The 27,021-nt window shown below is 37.1% G+C and overlaps 1 protein-coding gene across 1 annotated transcript in view; it reads right to left on the bottom strand.

Moving 5' to 3' along the window:
• RYR2 (ryanodine receptor 2) overlaps positions 1-27,021 on the bottom strand; it is a 325,381-nt gene that overhangs the window by 150,927 nt on the left and 147,433 nt on the right. The window contains exons 11-22 of the mRNA XM_081941599.1: positions 21,979-22,053; positions 20,543-20,699; positions 12,953-13,117; positions 9,902-10,023; positions 8,262-8,445; positions 6,836-6,971; positions 5,565-5,660; positions 3,749-3,867; positions 3,441-3,574; positions 2,976-3,217; positions 1,141-1,333; positions 71-287 (exon numbers count right to left, since the gene is read on the bottom strand). Coding sequence (XP_081797725.1) covers positions 71-287; positions 1,141-1,333; positions 2,976-3,217; positions 3,441-3,574; positions 3,749-3,867; positions 5,565-5,660; positions 6,836-6,971; positions 8,262-8,445; positions 9,902-10,023; positions 12,953-13,117; positions 20,543-20,699; positions 21,979-22,053 — 1,840 coding nt within the window. The remainder of the gene's footprint in view (positions 1-70; positions 288-1,140; positions 1,334-2,975; positions 3,218-3,440; positions 3,575-3,748; positions 3,868-5,564; positions 5,661-6,835; positions 6,972-8,261; positions 8,446-9,901; positions 10,024-12,952; positions 13,118-20,542; positions 20,700-21,978; positions 22,054-27,021) is intronic.

Here is a 27,021-nt window from a genome sequence, read left to right as displayed (position 1 = left end):
CTATTCCTAGTTTTAATATAATATAAATTAAATCTAATGCATGTTTAATGTCAATGTACATTTTACATACCTGACTGGTATCTACAGGTACTGGAGTAAATGCTGCTTGTGACAAAGAAATATTTGGTCCCAAGAGATCCCTTGAGCAATTGCAATCTTGTTTATATTCCCTGCTGGGTTCCACTTTTAACTTTTCTTTGGGCAGAATAGCCTCAAAACATGGAGCATATCCTGGAGGGGGAAGGAATTTAAATTCCCCATGGCGGCCTCCAAGCAAAAATCGTACTCTGTAAGATAAATACAATGTGATAGATTCTATATTAAATAAAATATTTCTTGCAAGGTTCTACTTGCAGATTCTGAATTTGAGCAGCTTTTATAATACCTTAGGTGCCTTTGTTTCCTGAATTGTCTGCAATTAACTTATGTTCTTGCTCACCTTGATAGCATTTACCTTTAGCTGTGGTTTAGCTGTGGCATAATGCATATGCCATGTAATTTGGAATAATGCTAATAAAATTGTATGCATATTTGCTTGTAATTGAACTTGACTATATTCTATAGGTTCTCAGTCCTTAGAATAACAAGTTAAATGATTTAAATAATTCACATAATTTTGGATTAAATTAGAATTGATAACAGACAAAACACGTACACCTTCAACATTAGCACTAAATTGTTAAAACAGTTGCAATAGTATAACAGTAAATAAGTTGACAATGGAGGAGGAGGAGGAGGAGGAGGAGGAGGAGGAGGAGGAGGAGGAGGAGGAGAAGAAGAAGAAGAAGAAGAAGAAGAAGAAGAAGAAGAAGAAGAAGAAGAAGAAGAAGAAGAAGAAGAAGAAGAAGAAGAAGTAGTAGTAGTAGTAGTAGTAGTAGTAGTAGTAGTAGTAGTAGTAATAGAAGTAGTAGTTATACATCTCTTGATTCTTCTTCTTTACTTCCTCTTTTATATTTTTCCTAGCAGAGAAACCATAACAATTTTAAAAAAACCAATGTCACTTCAAATTTAATCAGTTCTCAAATTAATATAGTCCCTACCAACACTTTCTACATCTGCTTTTAAAAAAAGTTACAATGTCAACAGTCACTAATCTAGATTAGACCTTAGCAAAGAAAATAATTGAATGTGGATACAAACTTTATCCCTGCTGAAAAGCTGACAACCGGAAAGAAAAGACCATCTGTGTTGAAATTCTCAAACATTCCCTGCACTGGCTGCCCATTTATTCGGAATGAAATGCTTGGAGCACTCAGATCAAGGCAACAGCTGATGACATCATCAGTCCTGAGTAGATGATGATTAGGAGAATTGACTGATCTTGCTACACAACCTATAATTAGGAATGAATATTATTAGAGGAAAATTGAAGATCCTAATAGAAAAGCTACTTCCAAAGATCTCATAAGCACACCGAGAAACACAAAGCTACATAACAGATAGGCTAACTCAGTATCAATTCTTCTAACTCAGAGTGCCGCAATTTCAGGTAGGAGTCTTTATCTATTGCTCCATATGCAAGAACAGAATCTGGGACTTTCTAATTTTGATACAGTTGTTTCAAATCTTCTATACCTGTTATCCTATATAACTCTTTTATTTAAAACTTAACTTGCAATATATTTAGGCTTTAAACAATTAGAATTGAATAACAAGAGTTGGAAGGGACCTTGGAGGTCTTCTAGTCCAACCCCCTCCTTAGGCAGGAAACTCTACACCACTTCAAACAAGTGGTTATCTAATCTCTGCTTAAAACTTTTTAGCATTTACAAGGCAAGTTGTTCCACTGATTAATTGTTCTAACTGTCAGGAAATTTCTCCTCAGTTCTAAGTTGTTTCTCTCCTTGATTAGTTTCCATCCATTGCTTCTTGTTCCACCCTCAGATGCTTTGGATAATAATTTGACTCCCTCTTCTTTGTGGCAGCCCCTGAGATATTGAATGACTGCTATCATGTCTCCCTTAGTCTTTCCTAGTCCTAGTCCTGCAACCATTCTTCATATGTTTTAGTCTCCAGTCCCCTAATCATCTTTGTTGCTCTTCTCTGCACTCTTTCTAGAGTCTCCACATCTTTTCTACATTGTGGCGTCCAAAACTGAATGCAGTATTCCAAGTGTGGCCTTACCAAGGCATTATAAAGTGGAATTAACACTTCACGTGATCTAGATTCTATCCCTCTGTTTATGCAGTCTAGAAGTGTGCTGGATTTTTTGGCAGCTGCTGCACATTGCTGGCTCATATTTAATTGATTGCCCACTACGACTCCAAGATCCAGGGGTGGGTTCCTGCCAGTTCTAACCTCTTCTATAGAAGAGATTACACAAATCTACCATGCTGTTTAGAATTGGTTCCAGCTCCCTCCCCCCGCCCATCCGCAACACACTTGGCCCGCCCCCCCCGCTCACTGATTGGCTGGCTCACCAATCGCCCCTGCCTCTAAGAGTCCTATTTAAACTTTAAAGTCTTAAAGCTGTCAAGTTTGAACACCCATGGAGTTTTTTGTTCTAATCTAAAGGATTAGGGGTGCAAGGGTTTTGTAACTTGGCAGTTTAAGACTTGCACACTTCAGTGCCAGAGTTCCTGAGCCAACATGACTGGAGGAGGAATTCTGGGAGTTGTAGTCCACAAGTCTTAAAGCTGTCAAGTTTGAACACCCTGGGGTTTTTTTCTAAAGGGTTAGAGATGCAAGGGTCTTGTAACTTGATAGCTTTAAGACTTACATGGTTCAAATGCCAGAGTTTCTGAGCCAACATTTTGGTTGCTAAGCAAGAGCATTGTTAATTGATTTTCACCACATTTTACAAGTTGGTCACGCCCACCCAGTTCTAAAAACTTTTGAAACCTACCACTGCCAAGATCCCTCTCACAGTCACCACTACTGAGCAAAGTACCACATATACTGTACCGGTGCATTTTGTTTTTGTTGCCTAAATATAAAACCTTACTTTTAATTACTTACTTTTTAATTAGTCTCACCTGACCATAGATGAAGTCCATCAAAACCATAGGAATATAAGTCATCACCAACACCATTGCCACCCCATTCTTCTCCACCCACTGGATATGGTGAATAGCCTTCTGTTGATGCCCAACCTACACGAAGGTGAGTAGCTTCTGCTGTTGTAAATGGCTCCACATAATCAACCATTAATTCGTAATACCATTTCCTGTACTGAGCAGAGCCCTCGCTGATTCCAAGGAAAATATTTGGTCGCATGCTAAATACAAGCAAAACAATGCATTTTAAAAATCAGTAAAAATGATAATAATCACAAAATGGATTTTTTATTTTTTTTAAAAAAGCAAATTACCAATTTTTAATGCCTACACCAAGCAAGTTCTAATAAAAATAATGTTATTATAGAGGGGCTTGCATATGCATGCTCATTTATAAATACATATATATGAGCACTAAAAATAATACTCTATTCCATTTTTTACCTGCTCACATGATTGACAAGGCGAGTTTGAAGAAGAAGATCTCTCCCTGGCAGAAGATTATCACAGATCAAATGTTGATTGGATCGCACAGCTACTCCATGACATACACACAATGAACAAAGTACATCTAATACCTTGGGGAAAAAATTATGATAGAGGTGGTTATGGACGTTTTAAATTACTAGAGCTTCTGTATAAAAAAAATTACATATGCTTCATTGTTATCTTAATTAAATTTTATGTTCTACTTATAAAACTTATATTAATCGCATTGACTATTCAAATAAATTCACGTTTGTCTTGTGTACCTTATGGTTTCTGCCATGTTTGTCCAAAAGACAAATGATTGATTTAATATGTCCTTCTTTAATAATATTCAATGCTTCTGGACTTTCCACCAACACACAGTGTAATACTTCAAGAATTCCTAAAAATATAGAAGCCCCATTTTACTAGTTATCTCTTTATATTCTTTCAAAAACATGCAATAAAGAATAGTCATAATTATCTAAGAATGATCATAATAATCCCTTTTCTTCTATACTTATTGTTAAGACTCAAAAGAAAATAATACTTTAAATAAAACAACAATGACAGCATAGTTGCTGTTGCTTTCATATTGAATTAACTTGCACTCATAAGAAAATGCTTCTTATACTAATCTTCATAAGCATGGTTATTTAAGAACAACATAAAAGATTAGGCAATTAACATAGGCTGCTTTTATGTATAATGATAAACTTGGAATGAGAATTCATATCTCCCCAATTTCAAGCAGCCCTCAACTTCTGCTACAGCTTCTCTATTATTTCTTTGTTTTACAACAAATTTAAATAAATCAATATCATCAAAGATGCAAAAAATCTCAGCAGCATATGAAATAGTTAATGGACAACTCATATTACATGTTAAATTCTCCCATAACCCATAAAACAAATTATGCATCTAATTTTGATGAGATGTATTTATTTATTGCATTTACTTCATGCCACAATCTGGCAACTTTCAATTTTATTTTATATTCCTTAAACATTTTTCTGTTTAAATTAAAGCTCCATTTTAGTTTTCCCCACTAACATCCAAAATACAGTCTATACTTCATCTATAACTAATTGAAAAACAGCTAAGCTGCAACCAGACCAGTCTGAATTTCAGAGCAGTAATCATCAATTTGGTTGAAATGCCAAGTGTTTTTGGATTCCTTATTGATCTAAACTATTGCCATTTTAAGCTCCTTTAAAGATACATTATTAAACTGCTTGTGAAATAAGAACTAATTCCCTTCTACCGTAAGTTCCATGGTTAAAACATTGTAAGTGCTTAGAGAAACAAGAATTTAAAAATCCATTGATATTTACTCTATATGATAGAAAATATATCCATTATTCAGTTAATAATAATCTCTTTGAAATGGATGACTGAAAACACTAAGCAAAGGCAGATGCTAAGCAGTGAAAAAAAGAACCAAAATTAATAAGATTTTTCTTCACTAGGACTTGGATCTCCATTCCCTCCTTTTTTTCTGCGCCTTGATTTTCACTGCCTGTTCTCTTTTCCGTGTAGCATTTGAAAGTAACCAGGGTATTTCTAGACAGTAAGTTAAACTAGGACTACAAAACACTTTATCTCAGAGGACAAAAACAAACCATTTCAGGGTTATTGTCAAGAATACTATACAAAACATATTTTGAACCTCCCCAGGAGCATAGCTTAACTTAAGGGAATTTCTATCTTTTTAACCTGTGAGATACACATACCGAGAAAAATATCAGACCATAAATGGAAGTTTCTGTGTACAACACAATATCCCAAACAAACCTGGGTCAGATTATATAAGCAGCAAACAAAACAAAACAAATATTCCATTCAATATTGCTTTTTAATGCTTTTTGCAAAATTTATACTAGATTCACAAACAACCTTTCAATCCCTGTTTGTAGTACCCGAGGGATCATTATTAAATTAGTTTTATACCAAATATTCTTATTGAATTTGGAAGAAGAACCTGTGAACTCAAATTATATGTATGTATGTATGTATGTATGTATGTATATGTATATGTATATGTATATGTATATGTATATGTATATGTATATGTATATATTATAATGTCAAGAAACTTACCAGAAGATGCCTCCAATCTCTCCAGTCTACTAATGAGCCAATCAAGAGATCCGGAGAACTGAGCACAATTTTTACGATTCCCTCTAATCAAAGCCGCTAGGAATGAATAAAGAGATAAACTCTTAATTTAGAAATCCTCACATTCACTGGCTGAAATCATCATATAGTATTTTGACCCCAAATTGGAGTTTACTAAACTAGCGTAAATCATAATTAAGATGAAAAAATATTCTATGAAAAGCACTAATTATATTTGGACAGTTATAAATGATAGCAATATTGATGCGTGCTTAATAGTTAGCTATGAAATCCAGAGATCAGAATAAAATTGCTAATACCTGGAATTGGATATTTTTCAACTTACAACAGTTTATTTAGTGAACATTTGAAGGTATGGTACTGAAAAAAAGAGACTTATGACCGTTTTTTACACTTACAACTGTTGCAGCATCCCCATGGTCATGTGATCAAAATTCAGACGCTTGGCATCTGACGGTTGCAGTGTCCCGGAATCATGTGATCACCTTCTGCGACCTTCTGGCAAGCAAAGTCAATGGGGAAGCCACATCCCCTTAACAACTGTATTACTAACTTAACAACTGCAGTGAGTCACTTAACAATTGTGGCAAGAAATATCATAAAATGGGGCAAAACTCACTCATGAACTGTCTTGCTTAGCAACATAAACTTTGGGCTCGATTATGGTCATAATTTAAGGACTAACTGTACCTAAGCTAAATATCAAATTACAGCATTTTGTTAGAATACAGAGATATTTGAAAACTTTACTCATTATAATATTCTTCAGCTAAACTGGCCAGAGATTTGTCATAAAAAAGTTAAAACTCAAGGTTATGCTACATTATGCTACACTATCCTATGCTTTGCTACACTATGGTATTATGTAATGGAATCAAATTAAGATCTGAGTGTAATAGGATCAAAGAATTTACCACACGGGTTTTTTTTTTATCAGCAGGCAGTATCCACATTTAATTTAGTTCACATGAAACAAAAAACAATTTTATATTTTGAATCTGCCACTTAACACAAATACAATTGTACATCAATATATACAGTAAGTGCACTGCAGTTTTGGTATAAACTACAATCTAAATAAATACTCTGATTCTCATCCAAGGGTGCACTTGGATATCTGAAGATCTTTATCATACACAATAAAATATATTTCAACATCCCAGGGGTTTTGGCACATATATTTATGTGTGTTTAGATGTTACTAATCTCAGTTACTCGAAGGGATATCTTACCTAATAATTCATACAGCGAATTTAGAATAGATTTCCAAGTTTCTCCTGCTTCCTTTCCAGCTACGTCAGCAAAATGAGCTGCACTGCTGTATACATGTAAGCGATCAATACATTCAAGCACTAAATTGATCATACCCTATAAGAAAAGAGGTATTTGTTTTCAATCATTTTGTACTTTGCATAAAATGAATACACATAAAGTCTCTGCCTCTTTCTTTATTTACATACATACACACAACACACAGTGTTAAAAATCTCTGAGCTTTTTTTATATGTGATATTGTATACACACTTACACTTGCACTTAGGTAATATGTAGGTAATAAAGGAACTGAGCTTTGGGGTAACAAATAGTCCCAAGAACCAGAAAAAGGCACAGGTAAATACTGTATTGACTTATAAGCAGGACAGTCCCATCTTCATATATTTAGGAAGAAGTAAGTCATGCTGTTATAAAAATCGCATTTAAAACTGCAATTCTCCACAGATATTGTTTAGATGGCTTCTTAAAAGCACTCTATTAATTCCATATGGTTACACAGTCTCATTGAGCCATATATTTTGCAAACCTAATACACTTCTAATATTCTACATTTACAATCTTTTGAAGAATGGGCATATTATAGGCAGTTCATATATCTCCTCATGTTTTCTAGAGCATTATGATGGAATGAGACCTAAAATGTGATTTAGCACTGTGTTAGGTTTGAACTCACACCCTCTGTCATCCCACCTCACATCTTCTATTTGCAGGCCTGCATGAAAAACTCTGCAATGACTCACTTGATGCTTTAGTTAATTGTGGCTTATTATTGAATCCCAAAAGAACAAAGTGATTAGCTTAAAAGTTGGGATACTGAAACAATATAAATCATGTAGCTTACAATATTGACTTGCTTGGTTCCAACAAATTATAGTATAAATTAATTCAATTTCCAACCTAGACATAAGACATTCTAATGGTAGTTTTAACTTGTTTGTAACCTGTACTTATAGCTTATTTACTGATCTAGAAATAACATATAAGGGAAAGAATTACAGACTTATTAAATCTTCAGAAGCAGGGGTGGGTTCCAGCAGCCGGTCGGCTCATGTGTGTACCACTCCCGCATACACAGTACAATTAATACGCAGAACTGAAAAACAAGATGGCAGCACCAATAGCGCCACCCAGAGAACTAGTTCAGGGGCGTGGCAGGCCTGGGTCACTGCTGGTTCCAGCGACCCAGACCGCCAAAACACTACAGGTTCGGCCAAACCAGGCCGAACTGGTAGGAACCCACCACTGCTCAGAAGATTAAGATACTTTTTATTCTAACAAGTTTTGCCTCTATTGGAACAAAAACCTGAATTTAAAACTCCTGCAGACATTATGCTGCAAATTTAACAGTTTTAACTTTTTCCATAAAGAAAACAAGACTGCTACCTCTTCTTGGAAGAGATTTTGTCGATTCTTCAGAGCTCTTAGTCGGTTCTGTTTGTCTTCATGCTCTAAGTGCTCATCTGGTGGGTGGAAGTAACCAATCAAGTCCCGAAGGCTAAGGCTGACTGATTCAATGGGTAAATCAACTATGGAAGACTTAGCTTTCTTGCTGAGAGCATCAAGGCCCCTAAGGTTAATGTAAAAGTCCACTAATTAGACATACATTTTCATCTGCTTCTTAATGCTATCATTATAATATCCCAATTGAACCAGATAATTAACAAAAATATGTGTCTCAGTTTTAATGAAGAACCAGCACTAAGTAAAACAAGTGTATAAAGATCATGCAGTCCAATTCTGATCTACACCTCTGGAAATAAACCAAGTAGTTTGCTCTGGAGATAATCTAGTATAATCTAATGCGCAGATTGTGATTCAAAGAACTGGAGCAGCAATCTTCCATATGAAAAGCACAAATAACTGCACCCCCCCCCCCAAATATCACAATGACTTTTGCAGGCAAACTAAAAAGTTGTGAGGAAAGAATTATATTAAAGTTATATAAAACTGGTATAGTGGTTTTCAAGACAATTCTTTTAAAATTTAGCATATGTTTATTTTTTTGGGAACAGCAAAGTACTTCACATAAGGAAGTCTTCATATAATACAATACAATACAATATAATACAATACAATACAATACAATAGTAGAGTTGGAAGGGACCTTGGAGGTCTTCTAGTCCAACCCCCTGCCTAGGCAGGAAACCCTATACCATTTCAGACAAATGGCTATCCAACATCTTCTTAAAGACTTCCAGTGTTGGGGCATTCACAACTTCTGGAGGCAAACTGTTCCACTGATTAATTGTTCTGTCAGGAAATTTCCCCTCAGTTCTAAGTTGCTTCTCTCCTTGATTAGTTTCCACCCATTGCTTCTTGTTCTACCCTCAGGTGCCTTGGAGAATAGTTTGACTCCCTCTTCTTTGTGGCAACCTCTGAGATATTGGAACACTGCTATCATGTCTCCCCTAGTCCTTCTTTCTCTTAAGCTAAACATACCCAGTTCCTGCAACCGTTCTTCATATGTTTTAGTCTCCAGTCCCCAAATCATCTTTGTTGCTCTTCTCTGCACTCTTTCTAGAGTCTCCACATCTTTTTTACATCGTGGCGACCACAACTGAATGCAGTATTCCAAGTGTGGCCTTACCAAGGCATTATAAAGTGGTATTAACACTTCACGTGCTCTTGATTCTATCCCTCAGCCTAGGACTGTGTTGGCTTTTTTGGCAGCTGCTGCACACTGCTGGCTCATATTTAAATGGTTGTCCACTAGGACTCCAAGATCCCTTTCACAGTTACTACTACTGAGCAAGGTATCACCTATACTGTACCTGTGCATTCCATTTTTGTTACCTAAATGTAGAACCTTACTCTTTTCACCATTGAATTTCATTTGGTATGGCTTTCATATGGTATGGCTGACATGGTACCATTCAAATACCTCATGTTCAAGTAAAGCAAATCCTAAATGGAGTTTTGTGAAGATTCATGCACTCTTCTACTAAATAATCTTATTAAGCTGTTGGCTTCAGAATGTTAAATATGACAGAAAGAAAAAGTGAGAGAGTAGTATACATATATACCTTATGAACCTGTTGAAAAGGAAGACAGTACTGCGAATTACTCGTGCTGTACGTGATTCTTCATGCTGAGATCTGGATAATGTCAACCCATCATCCATATGGCCCTCATGGTGCATGATGGCCTACAACAACAAAAAACCCAATGGAGAAAACCATGCTAATGCTCGATGAATCTTTGGTTCATCCTAATTCTATTTCTCTGGATTTCTCAATCCAGGTCAGTCAATTATTTATCAATAATTTATAGCAATGATTCATAATTCTATGTCTCAAAGCTTACTCTTGAAAAGTGTAAAGGTTATTCATCCATTGTTTTGTTTGAGATCTGCAAACATTGCTACTTCACTACAGAAAATAATGGATAAAATCCATATGTTGCCAATACAGTATAGGCAAATCCCTATATAACTATGAATTCATCGTCCAGCCAAATAATCCAGTCTTGAGAGTAAAAACAAAACAGTTCTGAAGCATTCCCATATGCCAATTAAATCAAAGGAGTGCACTGCTTAAAATTCAGAATAAATTATGACCTATTTGGAATGGCAATTTATAGCTAATAGCAACCACTTCACAATTTGTGATTAAAACCTTTATTCCAGATAATGAGGTTTGTTCTTTGTGAACTGCTTATAGGTAGACCCATATATAAGAAGAGTATCCTGCACACATCCTTTGATATATTTCATTTTGCATAGTAGTATCTACTTGTTGTTCACAAGACAACTTTTGTATTATACAGTGAACCTTCTAAGATTTTCTTTCATGGAACAATTTTAGTTAAGTTCTTCTAAATGCATTCTCAGAGATACTAAGACCTCTGTATTTGTTCTTCTGAAATCCTGTACTTTTGCCAGGTGGGTATAATCAATTTACCAACCAGTTTTTTTTTGTTTTTTTCTGAATACATAGCTAACTCAAGAGTTTTATCTCACCAATTGGGTTAATATGGGTTTGCATGGTTCCCAAAAAATTCCTGTGTAATTTATGTGAAAGTTTTCTACCATTACTTCACTCCACTTTACATGTAGTCCTCGACTTTCAGCAATATTTGAGCCTGGCAATTATGGTTATAAGCCATGATGGTCAAAAATCACGTCATCACCTGACCAACCCAATTTTTTGACTTTTTTGGCAGTGACTGTTAAGTGCTGTAGGGCATTTATTTCTGGAAACCAGAAGTAAAAGTTGCTTTCCAGCAAAAAAGCCATTATAAATTGCAGTCAGATAACCATGGGCAATGTCAGAACTTCAAAACTGAGTAGTAAGTTACAACAGTAGGGTCTGTTGTAACTTCACCTAATCACTAAGTGACCAGTTGTAATTTGAGTACTAACTATAATACGTAGTCAAAATCTATTGGTTTATTTTCTTTAATCATCCGGGTGTTTTGTTTACCTACACAGATCCAGGCAATTTTGTATGTTCAAACAAAGTTTTTCCTACTAATGCATATCTGTTGAATACAAACTAATTTCATAGTTGACCTTGTGTACCTTCTGACTCTCCAGATTTTTTTGTTTTTGTTTTATAGGCGGTTAGATGTTAGAATGCTGTTTTGAAAACAATGGCAGTAATCAAACAGGCGCTACAAAATATTTGGTGGAAATCACTACAGAGTATTTGTGCCAACTCAGAACAATATGTTCTTATTGCCAAGACTGTTAAACATGCAAATATTTATAGGAAACTAGAGATATTTGTGGATTTCAAAGGTAGCATCACTGATTAACTTTCCATTTACTTCTGCCAAAAATACACTCTTGCATATATATTTTTCCATTTTGCCACAATTGAAATTATTTTCTGTAATTTTGTAAATATCCCATTTTCCTCATATGTTAGGCAGGTTTATGTAACTCTTGTATTGTATAAAACAAGTAAAACATAATGCTAAGAAAAATGAGATAAATTTCTTTAATTATTATTTTGCTGAACTCTAGTAAAAATTCCTCATATAACCAAAACATATTTATGTCAATAAAAATAAAATATAGGTAATTCTTGCTTAATTCTTGCTGTTTAGCAACCAGAGTTATGACAGCACTGGCAAAGTAACTTTATGACCTGTCCTCATAACTACGGCCACCACAGAATTCCTGCAGTCACCTGATCACCATTTCAATGCTTTACAACCAACTTCCAAAAAAAGCAGAATCGATGGGGAAGCTGGCAGTAAAATCACATCATGATCACATGATGTCTTGCTTACAGTAACAACTGTAGTAGAAGTGAGGTCGTACGTCTGTCATATCAGACAGTGAATCTATGTGTGTATAAATAGATGAATATAAGCCTATAAAGAAAAATATTTGTAGCACAGGGTTGAAATGAGGGGTCCTTGGTGCTATTTGAGCTTGGTTGTTTTGTTGCAGACATTCCATTTCCCAAACTAGGTAACATCATCAGTAGTACTCACAATAGAATAGAAGCCTTCCAGTCCAAAAACCATGTGTTTTGGGGAATTGGGATTGAGCTCTTATGTAGTACAGTTCTAATGATCATTGAGTGACAAACACATTGAAATTGGGTTCTGGGTAAATTTTAAAATAATAGAATAGCACAGTTGGAAGGGATCTTCTAGGTAATCTAGTCCAACCCTCTGCTCTATACCATTTCTGACATGGGATTGTCCAGTCTCTTCTTGAAAGCCTTGAAGCACCCACAACTTCTAAAGGCAAGCTGTTTCCTTGGTTGATTGTTCTCACTGTCAGAAAATGTCTCCTTATTTCTGGGTTGACTTTCTCCTTGATCAGTTTCTATTCATTGTTCCTTATCTGGCCTTTGTGTGCTTTGGAAAATGGGTTGTCCCTCTCTGTGACAGTCCCTCAAATATTCGAATACTGCTATCATGTCACCCCTAGTCCTTCTCTTCACTAGACTAGCCATGCTCATTTCCTGCAATCGTTCTTCATATATTTTAGCCTCCAGGCCCCTAATCATCGTGATTGCTTGTCTCTGCACTCTTTCTAGAATCTCAACATTCAGCATTAATTTCCTTGTCACGTCAAAATTATATTTAATATAATAACCTTGTTTTAGACACCTTACCTTGCGCTGCAAAGATCCCATTCTTACAGACTTTGCATCCACCGATTGGTAGGTAAGCCACAAACATGTGTCTATATGTTGTATAAAGCAGACTGAATCTCCATACTTTATTTCTGGGGTTCCCATGCCATCCACTTCTTTTCTTATCCCTACATCTAATTTCTCCTACAAGGAAAAAGAAGCCAGTTGTTATCTACAAAACCATTTTGAAAGGTTAAAGTTTTTACCTGAACAGAAAATGGTAAGCACGCTTAACGTTACAAATGATAACACTTAGTCTATGACACAAGATTAATTTCAATAGTACTTAAGTACACTTATTTTCCAGATGCAGGTAAACTTTAAAGAAAAAGCAACTACTCCAAGCACATAATAAATGTATATAATTCTCTTTATTATTCCCATTTTCATTTATTGTTACGAATACCAATTCTATGCCTGAATTCTATAGTTCTTCTATCTAAATCATTACATATTCATAATGTTAATATTGTACTCTACATGCAAACTAGAATTTCAAAATTACACACCAGTTTTCTATATCACATCTATGAATTGTTTTAATGACACATTCCATAAACACCTGTGGTTTTGTTTATGTAGATGTGATAAAAAAGGGTTCTCTTCAGCTTTGTTATTTTTTGCAGGAAATGGCTAATGTCCACATTTTTTAAAAAAAAACCTTTGGTTTTGGCAACATTTTTCTAATAAACTAATAAGATTGCTATTCCATCAAAAAGCTAGCACATATTATATTTTAATATCATTTCATGCGTTCTTAGCACTTTTAAAATATGTAAATATAAGATGCAAATCTGAAATGAAGCAGTATAAAGCTTTATATTAAAGCTGATACATTTTAGTTTAGTCTAATAAAAAACAGTAGGCTAAAAAAAAGGCCTGGAACATAAACATAAAAATGAATAATATTTAAAAATGCAATTTCTGTATGGAAGAGTAACAGCCATTTGATTTGATGGAGTTTATTGCAAATTAATTGGTATAAGATTATAGTCTGAAGTTATACATATTGTCTCCAAAGCTTCTGGTAACTTTGATTAATAACAAGCACTGGTTTCAGTCTGAAAAAGCCAAGCATTTATCTAAACCCAATGTTAAACTGTACATCAATGGTCCCAATCTTTACGGGCTTGGCAATCTGCCTTGGGGGGGTGGGGGTAGAGGGGAACTAGGCCACGCAAGTGGTGGGCAGGCAGATACATGTGCGCACTTGACTCGTGCAAGCAGTGAGTCGGCACATGCATGCACATGCACGCACAGCTTGACTGCAAGTTGAATTGCACATGCATGTGCACGGCCCACCACTCACATCAGTCAAGCTGCATGTGCACACACGTGCACATGCGTGTACCAGCCCATGCCCCAGTTGCAAATTGGACACAGCCTGGTAGTGGGCCGTGGCCTAGGGGATGGGGACTAGGGGTGGGTTTCTGTTGGCATTACTGCCGGTTCAGCGACCCAGTTGCCATTTCCACTACCGGTTCGCCCAAACCAGTGTGAACCAGTAGTAACCCACCTCTGATGGGGATCCCTGCTGCACATAATAAAACAGTTGGATAATCAAAGATGAATAAATGGATCCATGGGGGAGGGAGGGAGGGAGGGAGGGAGGGAGGGAAGGAAGGAAGGAAGGAAGGAAGGAAGGAAGGAAGGAAGGAAGGAAGGAAGGAAGGAAGGAAGGAAAGAAGGAAAGAAGGAAGGATATTTTTATTGTAGCCAGATTATTCTTGGCAAACCAATAGATCAAAAGTAAAACTTATGAATATAAATGTTCCATTCCTTTTATAAGATTTTCACCAACCCTATTTAACAAAAATATGGAATTTTGAAGGTTATGACAGTTGAGGTGAGAGCCTTGATATTCATAGCAATAGCTATTTGGTAGACATTAAACAGATGGTAGCTTTGAAGCTGCAAAAAAAAGGCTGCCAAACTCTTTTTGGCCTCGAAAAAGCCTAGGACTCAAAGCTTGGGTCTGACATACATATGGAAAGTTTCCTGTATTCCTAAACATTATTATATAAAAAATGTTCTTACTCTCTGCTTCTCAATCTACTTGAGAATGTGGGATTGAGCGAGTATTGTATAGCCATCATTTGTAAGAAGCTTATTCTATATATATTATTATTATTATTCCCAATAGTATAGGAGGGCAGCCCGTACTCTGACCCAAATCACCAATTCCATCACATTGTGCCAGTATCAGAATAAAGTTGCAACCAAAATGAAAGTTAATCTGGATGATAAGCGAAGGCCAATAAATGGAACAGAATGTACACTGTTTCCAGCACATGACCTATGGTTATTGCTTCTGTTGCTACTCTCCAACACCAAACATATACCTCCCTCTCTACAACCTTCCTCATATAATATAAACTGAGAGTTCCATTTTCTTCCTAAGAAACATTGCACCAATGCATGCAGGTTCTAGGACACTTGTGCTACTAAAATTTCCCCTTTTGAAATATCAACATTTTTGTCACATTTATTTATACATAAGCAGTTGTAAGCAGTCATTCAAAACACTACAGTTCTAGTAAAATGAGTATCAATTTTCAAAGCCTCAGAGACAGGAGTACACCAGTGACGTGCGGTCAGGGGAGGCAGGGCCTCACTTCTCTTCATGAAATAATAGTATATAATATTATATACTATATATATATATAATATTATAATATTATATACATTCGTCCGGCCGCGCCCGGGAGCTGCGGAGGCAGAAATGTTGTCGGTGCTTCCGGATGACGAAGGCACGCAAACACGCATCTACCCAGCTGTCTTTTCCAGCTACCTAGCCCACCGATCACGCACGTTGTGCGCGCAACAAGGAAAAGTCCGTGGCAAAGCCCTTGTCGCCCCGAGCTCTTGTTTGCGCTTCCGCCCCTTTTTCTTTGCTCCATCCCGCTCCGGCTCTGGAAGGGCCGGCGAGGTTGGCTCCAGCCGAGAGCGATAGGGAGGAGAGGAGGGGGTAGCTGCGGGCTACCTTCCGCCCCTGCCGTGCGCGCCTCGCTCTTGTCGGAGCATTGGCCGCCCGCAGCTTCCACTGAGAACCGCAACTCCGCCCACCTCACCAAACCAATTTCAAAATCATTCTTTATTCCAAATGCGCACGAAAAGCTGGAAAAGACAGCTGGGTAGATGCGTGTTTGCGTTCCAGCTACCTAGCGCTCTTTTCCACCGATCGCAGATGCTTTTTGTGCGCATTTGGAATAAAGAATGATTTCGAAATTGGTTTGGCGAGGCGGGCGGAGTTGCGGTTCTCAGTGGAAGCTGCAGGCGGCCGAGGCTCCGACAAGAGCGAGGCGCGCACGGCAGGGGCGGAAGGTAGCCCGCAGCTACCCCCTCCTCTCCTCCCTGTCACTCTCGGCTGGAGCGCTAGGTAAAGAGCGCTAGGTAGCTGGAAAAGACAGCGGGTAGATGCGTGTTTGCGTTCCTTTGTCCTCCGGCAGCGCCGACATTTCTGCCTCTGCCCTCCACAGCTCCCGGGTGCACCCGGACGGAGGTGCCAGAATGGCGCCGAGGCAGTCCGGCCGAATGAAAGAGCGAGCGCGCCCGGGAGCTGCGGAGGGCGGAGGCAGAAATGTGGGTGGGCGGTGGCTGCAGGCGGCAAGGCTTGAGCAGGGTGAAAGCGCAGCCCCTTACGTTGCTTTCCCATTCACCCCGCTCAAGCCTTGCCCGAGGGAGCTGGGGATCGGACTTTGGGTTGGTGGGAGACCTTGAAGGAGTGGGGGGAAGGGACTGGCGCCGGTGGAGGAAGCAATGCTACGCGGATCAGTGCACTCCGCGGTCCTCTTAATGTTCACTCAGGAAGGCGAAGAATGGGACCACGTGTGCTGCACACATGGTCCCATTCCCCGCCTTCCTGATGACGTCACCAGCCTCCCCAGCCATAACCCTCACCGCACGTCACTGGAGTACACACATATTAAACATATCTCAGACCTGCCAAGTTATGTACTTAGCTTCATTTAATCATTCCTCTATGCTAGAGACTTAGATGGACTCTGCATATTCTACCAGAGTCCAGTGCCATCTACTACTTCATAAAATCCTTCATCATCCAGAAGTACATTTTTCTCACAGAACCTGTTATTACTCCACTTTACAGACAGCTTAAACTCGGAACAATGCAAGCAAAGGTGTTCCCTGTAATGCTTTATGAAAGCAGAAGTTTACTTTGAAGAAGTAAAAAAAAAAAGGCTAGGATCAAATATTCTACTTCAGACACATCTGAAGGTTCTAGCTCTCCGGAAAAGACTCTAATTTTGGGAAAGGTGGAAGGAAAGAGAAGAAGAGGATAGCAGCAAAGATGGTGGATGGCTTCAGCTACAGATGGAAGACCTAAAGAAATGAATTACAATTCACAGGACAAGTAGTACTTCACACTGCACTCCTTTCTAGCTATCAATTATACAGCCAATACTGACGTGTTTGGAAAGGGGGAAACACAGACTCTGGGACTGTGCTATCAATGTCATTCATGAAGCCCAATTCCGCAAAACATCACTAGTCAATGTCAAAGGTATAATTGTTTACCCTAAAAGACTGATGAGAGGTTGCAGAAAGGCTTTATCTTCCTCCCCTGCAAATTCTTTGCTCTTGAGGAGGATGGCTCACTCCCAGTAGTTTACAGTTGCTGGTTCTTTTAATCTAAAATTATTATAGATCATTGCCTTCTTCCTCTTATTTCTAGGCTTTTGTAACAGCTGCAGAAAGCCCGTGTTTTTTTACCAAATTAAATTCTAAACTACCCTGAGGTCTAATTCACATCAAAGAATGGAATGAACATTTCAATGTTTTTGAGTATATAAATCCACAATAATGACTTTTGGCATCCAAATAGATCTAGCTACCAAAGTTTTGTGAATCATATTTTTACAGAACCAATCTTACATTTTTCAGATTACTTATTTGGACAATTAATTTATTTAATCTGAGTATCCCACTCTGTACATGCAGCAAGTAGGATAGTCTGCACCATCTGTGCAATCACACACTTTATTTTCTTTTAAGCTGAAAAAAAGCACTTCCTCCATTGGTGTATTTGGATTACCACATTTCTTAGAATAAATTTCAGATGCATCCAGCTAAATTTGAATCTGTTCTATCCTGGACCATCCTCGCTCCCCTCATAGACACTATTAATTATATACAGCATTTTCAGGACTTTGCCATTTTTTTCATTATTTTATTCCCAATGTTGCTGCTTTAACTGCATTACTTACTCGTCATAGCAAGAAAGGGTTTCCGTTTGGAAAATATTCTGAGAGCCAATAAATATTGCTCCTATTCAAACGCATTCTCGTTTCCCAATGTACCTTCCGTCCACAACCTATATGACACTTTGTTATTCAAGCTGATTTTTTAAATTTGGTGACTGTGGTTATATATCTGTTCCAGAGTCTGATCAAACCTTATTTCCCTTACATTTTTTCCTAATAGTTTCTTTCAGCCAAATGTAATTATTGTCTTTTTAACATGAATTGTTGGATCATTAAGAGACTTTTCAATAATGGTTTTATCAGGCAACCCCCTCAAGATCTAAACTAATTACATGAATTTAAAACATTTATTGTCAGTGCACATGGGTAAATCAGATAGGCAACAGGAGTAGATAAGTTAATTCTACTTTATTGTAAGGTTGCATTAACAGAAACTTGAAAGCCTGAAAGTACAAGATTCCTATCACTTTTAAACACCTGAACAATTTGGGTGAGTCTTTCCTAAATTTCTTCCCTTGACTATTAATCCATTGAGGACTCCTGCATCTCTAATCTGATTGTGTCCTAGGTAGCATATCTTCCCCCCATCCCCACGGTCCTCCATTACACTTATAAACCTCTCACAAAATTGTATTTCCTAACTTAAGGTTGGCACAATTCTTTTCCCATTCTGAATTTCAATTATCTCATATTTAATAAAGACTCTGCATGTTTGGGTAAAGCTCTGTTTCATTGACTGATGTTTCCCCTTCATTTATGGTCGGGTTATAAAACATAGAAAATAAATGCTACCTTTGAGCAATATCTTCATTGCCATGTAACAGGAGTTTGACCTTTATTCCCTCTCACATGCTTTTCGCCTGCATATAAGGCAAAAGTGGATACACTATAAAGCACTGCTTTCCTCTTGCAAACCTCTCAGGCTACCCAGAAGGAATCTGCTTGATGTATCAAGCACTGCCTAAAGACCCAAGAGGCATATTCTCTTTTCATCTACATCCTGAGAAAAGTTCATAAACTAGGACAATCAATCCTGTTTTTATCTCATGCATAGGCCTGAATACTAACTGCAAGGGATCAAAGTAATTCATTACTTCTAAAAATGTCTTTAGATAAAGCTGATCGCCTTCTCCAGAATCTTCCTTGGTAAAGAGAGACTTGACATTGAGTGAAAATTGTCCAATATAATTGAATCAAGAGATGATCTCTTAAGGACAGATTGTACAACTGTCTCTTTTAAGCAGGAGACGTTACTCACCCCAAGACATACTAATGTTTCCCCATGTGCTGCTATGCATACTACTTCTTTCTGTGTATGGCTTCCCAATTGTCTCAATAAAGCTATTGATTTAAAATTATTGTGTCTGCTTGGAAATGAGCAACTGAGAGTTTTGTAGTCTTATCTTACTATTTGTCATCAATAAAAGTAGAATAGATATTATATAAATGGATAAAGGGGGGAAAAGCAACATGTTAAAGAAAAGCACTTCAATAAAATGGCTGAGTTCATAAATCATGCTGAACAATGATGTGCTTTGGTTTGTTTTAGGTAGTATGTGGTATGAGTAAGAGCAATAGAAAATGCTACACACAGGTTTAAAAAAAAACAATTACCAATATAAGATGCAGTTCAGCTATCTCTATCACTCTTCTTGCATTAGGAAATGTCCAAGTCAGGAGTCACAATCCAATCTTCCAAAGAGTTGGAAGCTATAAGCCTCTGAGAAGTAAACTACTCCGATTCTTAGCCTTAAAGCACTTGCTGCCAAGTTTCAACAACAGGAGGTGTTAAAGGGCACACACAAAGATACTGGGGGATTGAAAAAAACTGATAAGTTGCCCAAGGCTACCCACCTTGTACAAAAGGACTCTGGATATGAGAAATGGCTCCTGTTATTGGTTCATTTTGAGCAATCATATCTTGGCTTACAAAATGCTTTTTTTTCTCTATCTATTGGAAGCAAGTAACACTGCACCAATTCTCTATTAACTGCACCTTGATTTTCTTGAACCAGATACTAGATATTAAGCCAAGTACTAATCCTCAGACAATAAATATGTACCAAAGAAGGCATTAAGTATTGGTTAATTATTCATAATTAACTATTGATTAATTATTATTTCATTTTTTGCATAGGGGCTGTTCATGCTCTGTATTACATTCCTTATTTATTTATTAATATATTGCATTTTCTATCTTTATTTGGCTTGATTGTATACCACTCAGAATCAGTTTGGACTGGGGTGATGTCTAAAGACATCTAATTAAGTAATTAAATTAAATTGGAAAATTAAATTTAAATGAATTAAATTAAATGAAGAAATTACTTCTATTACAAGTATTTACCTTGGAAGATCGAAAACAAAATGCTGTAGATTTCACATCAGCTTTTTCTTTGTCTGTTAGAAGAAGACTCTTGTCATCCATGAGATTTAAATATTTCCCTGTTGTTATGTGCCTTAATCTGAATGGCTGCCCCCATCTAATGTGACTTCCACTCCATCTAATTAAAAAAATAAAATTAGCATTCATAAACAATTTAAAATATTAAGTATTCAATGAAAACATGAAACATGAACATTCCATTTTATTTCTAAAATTAAAGATATGATGAAATCACTTTTCAGTGATATCTCAACCATAAGACATTTAAGGCAGACATCGAACAAGACCTCAATTTATTAGCTAAGATAATCTATTTGTTTTGGTGGTCCACCAAATCAGGTCCACCAAATCATAGATGGGCCATGCATGTGGTCCATAAGAAGACAAACAGATCTACATCCACGAAATCAACAGAAAGAAATGAGACCTGTAAAGTCCACATAGGAGATATTTTGGTGGATTCTCTTTCGTTTATATTTCAGTAGCATATTTGTAATATTGTAACAACTGAGTTCATAACAACATATTTTCCCACATTTTCATCATATAATCTACTGCTCCAGTATTTTTGGAACAAAAAAAGACAAATAATAGGGTAAGTTAAGCACATTCCCAAATACAGCCAACAGAAGGCTGCAAAATGCTGAGTTCTGTTTACTGATGAATAATAAATATTCATTCTTTACATAATGCACATCAGATTGACCTACATGCATTGACAGAAATAGCCTCTCCCAGCAACTGAAATTAATTTGCTTGCTTTAAGAATTGTGCATTTATGTATGGGTGAAGAAGACAGAGGTATGCTAATAATTTAAATAATAATTTTAACTAAATATTTAACTTTCCAATAAAACAATACAGGAGAGAAAAGCAAAGCACAAATATGCCCAAGGTCACTGAGTGGCTGGAATATGTTCTGATATGAAAGAAGGTACTTATTTATACAATTAATTTGTGAAGCAGACACCACATTACTGCCAAATTGAATTTAAAGCAAAAAATACTGTACATTTATCAAATCATACTCTGAGGCTAATCAAATTTGAAAATGCTAAAAATCTGAGTGGTTGGCTTTTAATTTCTTAAATAGAATTGTGACATTACTTTTGTTCACACATACTCTCATTAATCAATCAATCAATAAGCATTCATTTCTGCAGGATTTCCTCAAAACAAATATTTTGAAAGAGACACTATTTGGCAGCAGTATGCATCAATTAATCCAAATGATATCTCAAGTGATTACACATTGTAATATTGGTACTATTTCCAAATGGAATCAAAACCTTTTAGCATACTATGATTTTTGTAACAATAACAAAAAAACTCTTCTTCATTTGACAAAAGGAAATATTAGTTATCATAATGGATATATTATGCCAGCATTTACTTACGCAACCCTCAAAGTCTCCAGTCGCCAAAGGGAACGAGCATGAATTGACACAGCACCACCTTCATAATGGACAGTTCTACAACACAAAAGACATTTTTGAGGGGTTTTTTTTTCAGTTGCTTTCCCCAGGGAAATGTATTTGACCAGTGCAGAAATTGGTTACAATACATAAATATTACATGTAGAATAACCAAAACAATGTGCACAGAGTCATAAACTCTTTTAAAATTTACATTTTTAATCCTAAATAACCTTTCTCAAAGCACTAAAAGAGCTTGCATTAGACTGTATTACATAATATTCTGACCAATGCAATAGAACAGCTCTGAAACTTTTGGAAAGTGTGTGTGTGTGTGTGTGTGTGTGTGTGTGTGTGTATGCTGGTTTTGTTGTATTCAGGTCTTTTCCCATGTAAGATTGAGATTGTCTTGGCAACGTTTCAGCAAGGTCTCACTTGCCATCTTCAGGCTGTTGTTTTTGGCTTAAAGTGCGAACGGAGCTGTTGTCTTTCTGTAAATCTTGGTGGGAGGGGATGGAGTGCTGGCTTTGTTTCAGTAAGTGGAATGATTGGTTGTGTGGTTCTATCATAATTGGTAGATTGGTGCTGATTGGTTCTGGCTGTGTGTGCATTGTTGTTTTGCATTGTAACTGCCTGGGTGGTGGGTGGGGCTCGTTTGTTGACTAGGGCTGGTTTCCAGATGTTTGGTATGCGGGAGGTATCGTCACATTTATTCATGTTGTTAGGGTGTTTCTCTATTTCGATGGCTTCCATAATTATTCTCTTGTTGAAGTGTTCTGTTTTGGAGATTAACCTGGTTCCTTCAAAATTGATTTCATGTCCTGTAGCTTTAAGGTGCTGGAAAAGGGAGGAAGTTTTTTTTTCTTACTGCGTTCTTGTCTTTTGTGATGTGTGCATTTATTCTCCTGTTTGTTTGTCCTATATATGTTGCTGGGCAGATTTTGCATGGTATTTCGTAGACTCCTTGGTTTTCTAGCTGGATTTTGTCTTTGGGGTTTCTTAAGATGTTGGCTATTTTTTGGTCAGTGGTGAAGGCTGTCTTGATATTGTGCTTGTGGAGAATTTTGCTGATTTTATCTGTGGTACCTTTGATGTAAGGGAGGAGGGCGATATACATTGTGTCCCAACCCCTGGTATGGCCAAATATGGGAGGGAACACACTGCTTCCCCTTTCTGTCCTTCGGCTCACTCCAGGAGACCATCCAGGCAGAAAACCATAATTTTAATGTTGCCTTTGTTATATTGTATATATATTAAAAAGCCACCAAAGTGAACAGCATTTCTTTTTTGAAAACCATAAAGTGGCAAATTCATCTCTTTGCTTAACTTTTAAAAATCCAGAGTTATATAAAGCTGCATTAAAAAATTAGTTTAAAAGCTGCCTCCTTCCTTTAGAGTTTCTTGGAAGGATAAGGCCATGTCATGTTGCATAGCCATATTCTCATTCCTGGAAGTGGTGGAGAAATAGAGATGATCCAAAGAGCACAAAGCTCTTGTAAGCATTCAGGCTTTTTAAAAGTTAGAAAAGGATCACATTGCTTACCTGTTTCTGTGGTTTTGTAAGCAGTCATCTGTGCATTCATTGAATGAATTTTGTGTTCCTGGGCAGATACCATCAGAACATTCCAGAGCTGAGCTGATTTGAAGGGGTGCCAAATGTTTCCTCCCATTGCACATATATGAAGGACTATTACTTGCCTCAGTGAGGTAAGTACCCATACTGGGAAAGCAGAAATGTGTGTGAATGCAGAGACTGCCAATCAATGAAACAATTACTGAGCAATCTGTCCCTCTTTATTATGGTTCCTTGCATAGCAAACTGCACTTATCAGAGAAAGACCAAGCAATTAACATAGCATCAAAGATAATGTTATTCAATCAAGCATAGTAAATTACATAATCCAGATATCAACATAGTGGTCTAAATAAACGTCAGAAAGTCAGACCAAGCAGGAATATATTATGCCATGATTTCCAATAGTAATTTGAACTGTGTGACTGAATCAGAAAGAAACACTGGGGGTGGGGAACAGTATCCTAGTTAAGACAAAAAATTGCTAACAAAATTGGTTTATGGTTAATATCTCACTACAACTCTACCTCTTCTTTATTGAAAACAACTGCAAATATAGTTGCAGATTTATTCTTGGCCACATGGAGTATCTTGCCAGTTAACCTTCTCTTGAAAGTTTAAGGCTTTCTAAACTGAAGTTTATTTATATTGACAAACAGCTTGTTTTTTGAAGCAGATCGTATTTGTCTTATGCCCTGGAAACTTATCTTCTTTAATGACTAAAATAGTTAGGAATATGGGGGGAAATGTGGAAAAAACAGATATCCTTGACTGAGATGATATGGCTATGCTACTATTGGTGGGAACGATGAATAAGTACAAACAGTTGAGCTCAAATGAATTTTTCAAAAATATATAAAGAAAAGAGCAATGAGCTTCATTATCTCGCTAGACCCAAGAAAAATTAATCCTAAAAGAATTAAGCATAAGTGCTAAAAATGTAGATTGCAAGGTCATTTGAGATTTTCCTAGTTGTCATACATATCTAAAATCTAGAAAAAACGAATTTAATAATGAAGTTAATACACACATCTTCTACCATTAGATAGACCAATAATGAATTACTGGGAAAAGAAAATATCTTATTCCTTGATGAGCAGATCATCACATGTGCACGAACTTTGTAAATACTTGAGGTGCTATTGAAAGACTAAAGGGAAGAACTTTGAATTGAAAGAATTGGATTTATGATTTATATAAATGCTGACATGGAAATATGCACTGTTGAAAACAACCTACGTTAACCAATCTCTATGATGCAATTGTGAAAGTATGGATGCAAATATCTCAACCTAAAATGTACAAGGAGTGATAAAAGAACAAGTCTTGAGACTTGGTTTCAGGGTACTATCTCAGCTTGGAAATACGAAGCAATAGAAATTAAATCCTGTGAATGGAAAACTTTGATTGCTTTTGTAGAGAGAAGCATCTACATTTCAAGTAGAATAGTCAAGGAAAAGAGAGTACATCAAAGAATCAGGGCACTGCAATGATAATGATAGTCTTGATTGATTATGCCCTATAACTGTGATGGCGAAACTATGGCACCTGTGGCACGTGGAGCCATATCAGTGGACACGCGAGCTCAGCTCCAGCACGCACATGGGCCCACCAAAAGTTGGGAAACAGGCTGTTTTCGGTCTCCGGTGGGCCTCTGGGGGGGGAGGCTGTTTTCGCCCTCCCCATGCTCCTAGAAAGTCTCTGGAGCCTAGGGAGAGCGAAAAACAGGCCTTTCAGTCCAACCAGAAGTCAGCAAGTGGGCCATTTCTGGCCTCCGGAGAGCCCCCGGTGGTGGGGAAGGCCGTTTCTGCACACACATCCCGGCTCCTAGAAAGGATCTGGAGCTTGGGGAGGGTAAAAAAGGGGTCCACCGTGCCATCGCATGCCAAAAGCAGGGGGAGCACGGGGGGGTTGCACATGCATGCGTGGGGGGTGGGCGTGTAGAATTATGGGTGTGTGCACACACACGCACAACCCCCATGCTCCCCCCACTTTTGTCATGCAATGGCAAAAAGGTTAGCCATCACTGCCCTATAATCTACCCAATCTAAGAAAAAGAAGATTAAAGCAATTAATTCAAACCACCCATGTACTTTGGAATATACAGTCAAGCTCAGTGTTTAGGATAATTCCCTATTTATGCTCCTAAAAGCATAGAAATTAAAATTGCACTTTCAAAGTGGGATTTTGTTAGCTGGCATTCAAAAAGGGTTGTCTTGCCTCCAAGAATTATACCGTTGCTAGGAAAAATCTGGTAGATCCAGGTCCATACAATGCACAATGCCTCATTACTTGTGAAGCCTTGGAATTGGAATAATGAAAACTAGCCTCTGACACAAGTTCTTAGTAGCATGGAACAGTGCTACTATAGTAACATCACTGAGAAAAACCAGAGTCAATGCACTGAATCCCACATCCTGAATTATCAGCTACATTGGTTACCTGGTTTCCCAGCTTTTCATTCATAGCATTTGCTTAGTATAGTACTAAATATCTTCTGATGAGAATGGGCTTCATCATAGTCAACAAGTCCTCATCCAGTAAGGAAAAAGATAGAGCTCCCTGGTGTAATTGATAGAGATGAATGTGTAGTTTGGGGGTGATGAAACTACTAATAGAAAGCAATTGTCATTACGGTTTAGGCAAAAAATCTGGTGTTTTTCCTTCACCACACACACATTCATGGCAGTTGTTTTATTTTTGAGCTGCTTTCTTGTTATTAAATAAGAAAAGGTAATAGTATTACAACTGAACCAGTTAAAAATCAAATGCAGAATAAAATTAAGATCAATTTCTACAGGCTCGCCCAATAATCAGGACAGAAAATATTAATTCAACTAGTAAAGAGTTAGTAACAATGTAGTATTTTCTAGAATGATGATGGTGTCTCTGAATAGAGTATGGGGAAGATTTCAATTGACAGATTTCTCATTCATTGAAGACCCTAAAGTGATACAAGCTATTGTGTATTTTTGTGAAACATTGAGAGTGACCACATGAGTCCACTCAGAAGCCTTTGCCAAAATCTAAAATGAAGAGAAAATATCTATCTGAATTTGGGACAATGACTCCCTTGATACATCATCTAAACAAGCCAAAACATTCAGGTTGTGAAATATTGACAAAAGACAAACAGTAAATTTAAGGGGAGAAAATGCAGAGTAATTATTTAAAAATGCAAGAAGTAGTATAGAAAATTCAGAAGGTACAGCAATCTTGAACAGGAAGGAAGTTAAATCAATTGTAATCAGAAGAAAGTAAGGTATACAATTCGATATCCTTCAGTTATGTAATATGAGGGAGTATTTAGGCTTACCAAAATCAGCTCAGCTGTAGAACATATGGATGGTATCTGTGCAGACATTGAAACTATATTTGTAATATGCAGAGATGACAGAGAAGAGCAGGAGAAATCCCTCAGCCAAACTGTACATTTTACAAAATGAAAAATC

Source organism: Natrix helvetica, assembly GCF_964273705.1.
Source record: "Natrix helvetica genome assembly, chromosome: 2".
Classification (NCBI taxonomy): Eukaryota; Metazoa; Chordata; class Lepidosauria; order Squamata; family Natricidae; genus Natrix; species Natrix helvetica.
Note: the sequence above shows the minus strand (reverse complement) of the source record. Positions and strands in the feature narration are given on the sequence as shown.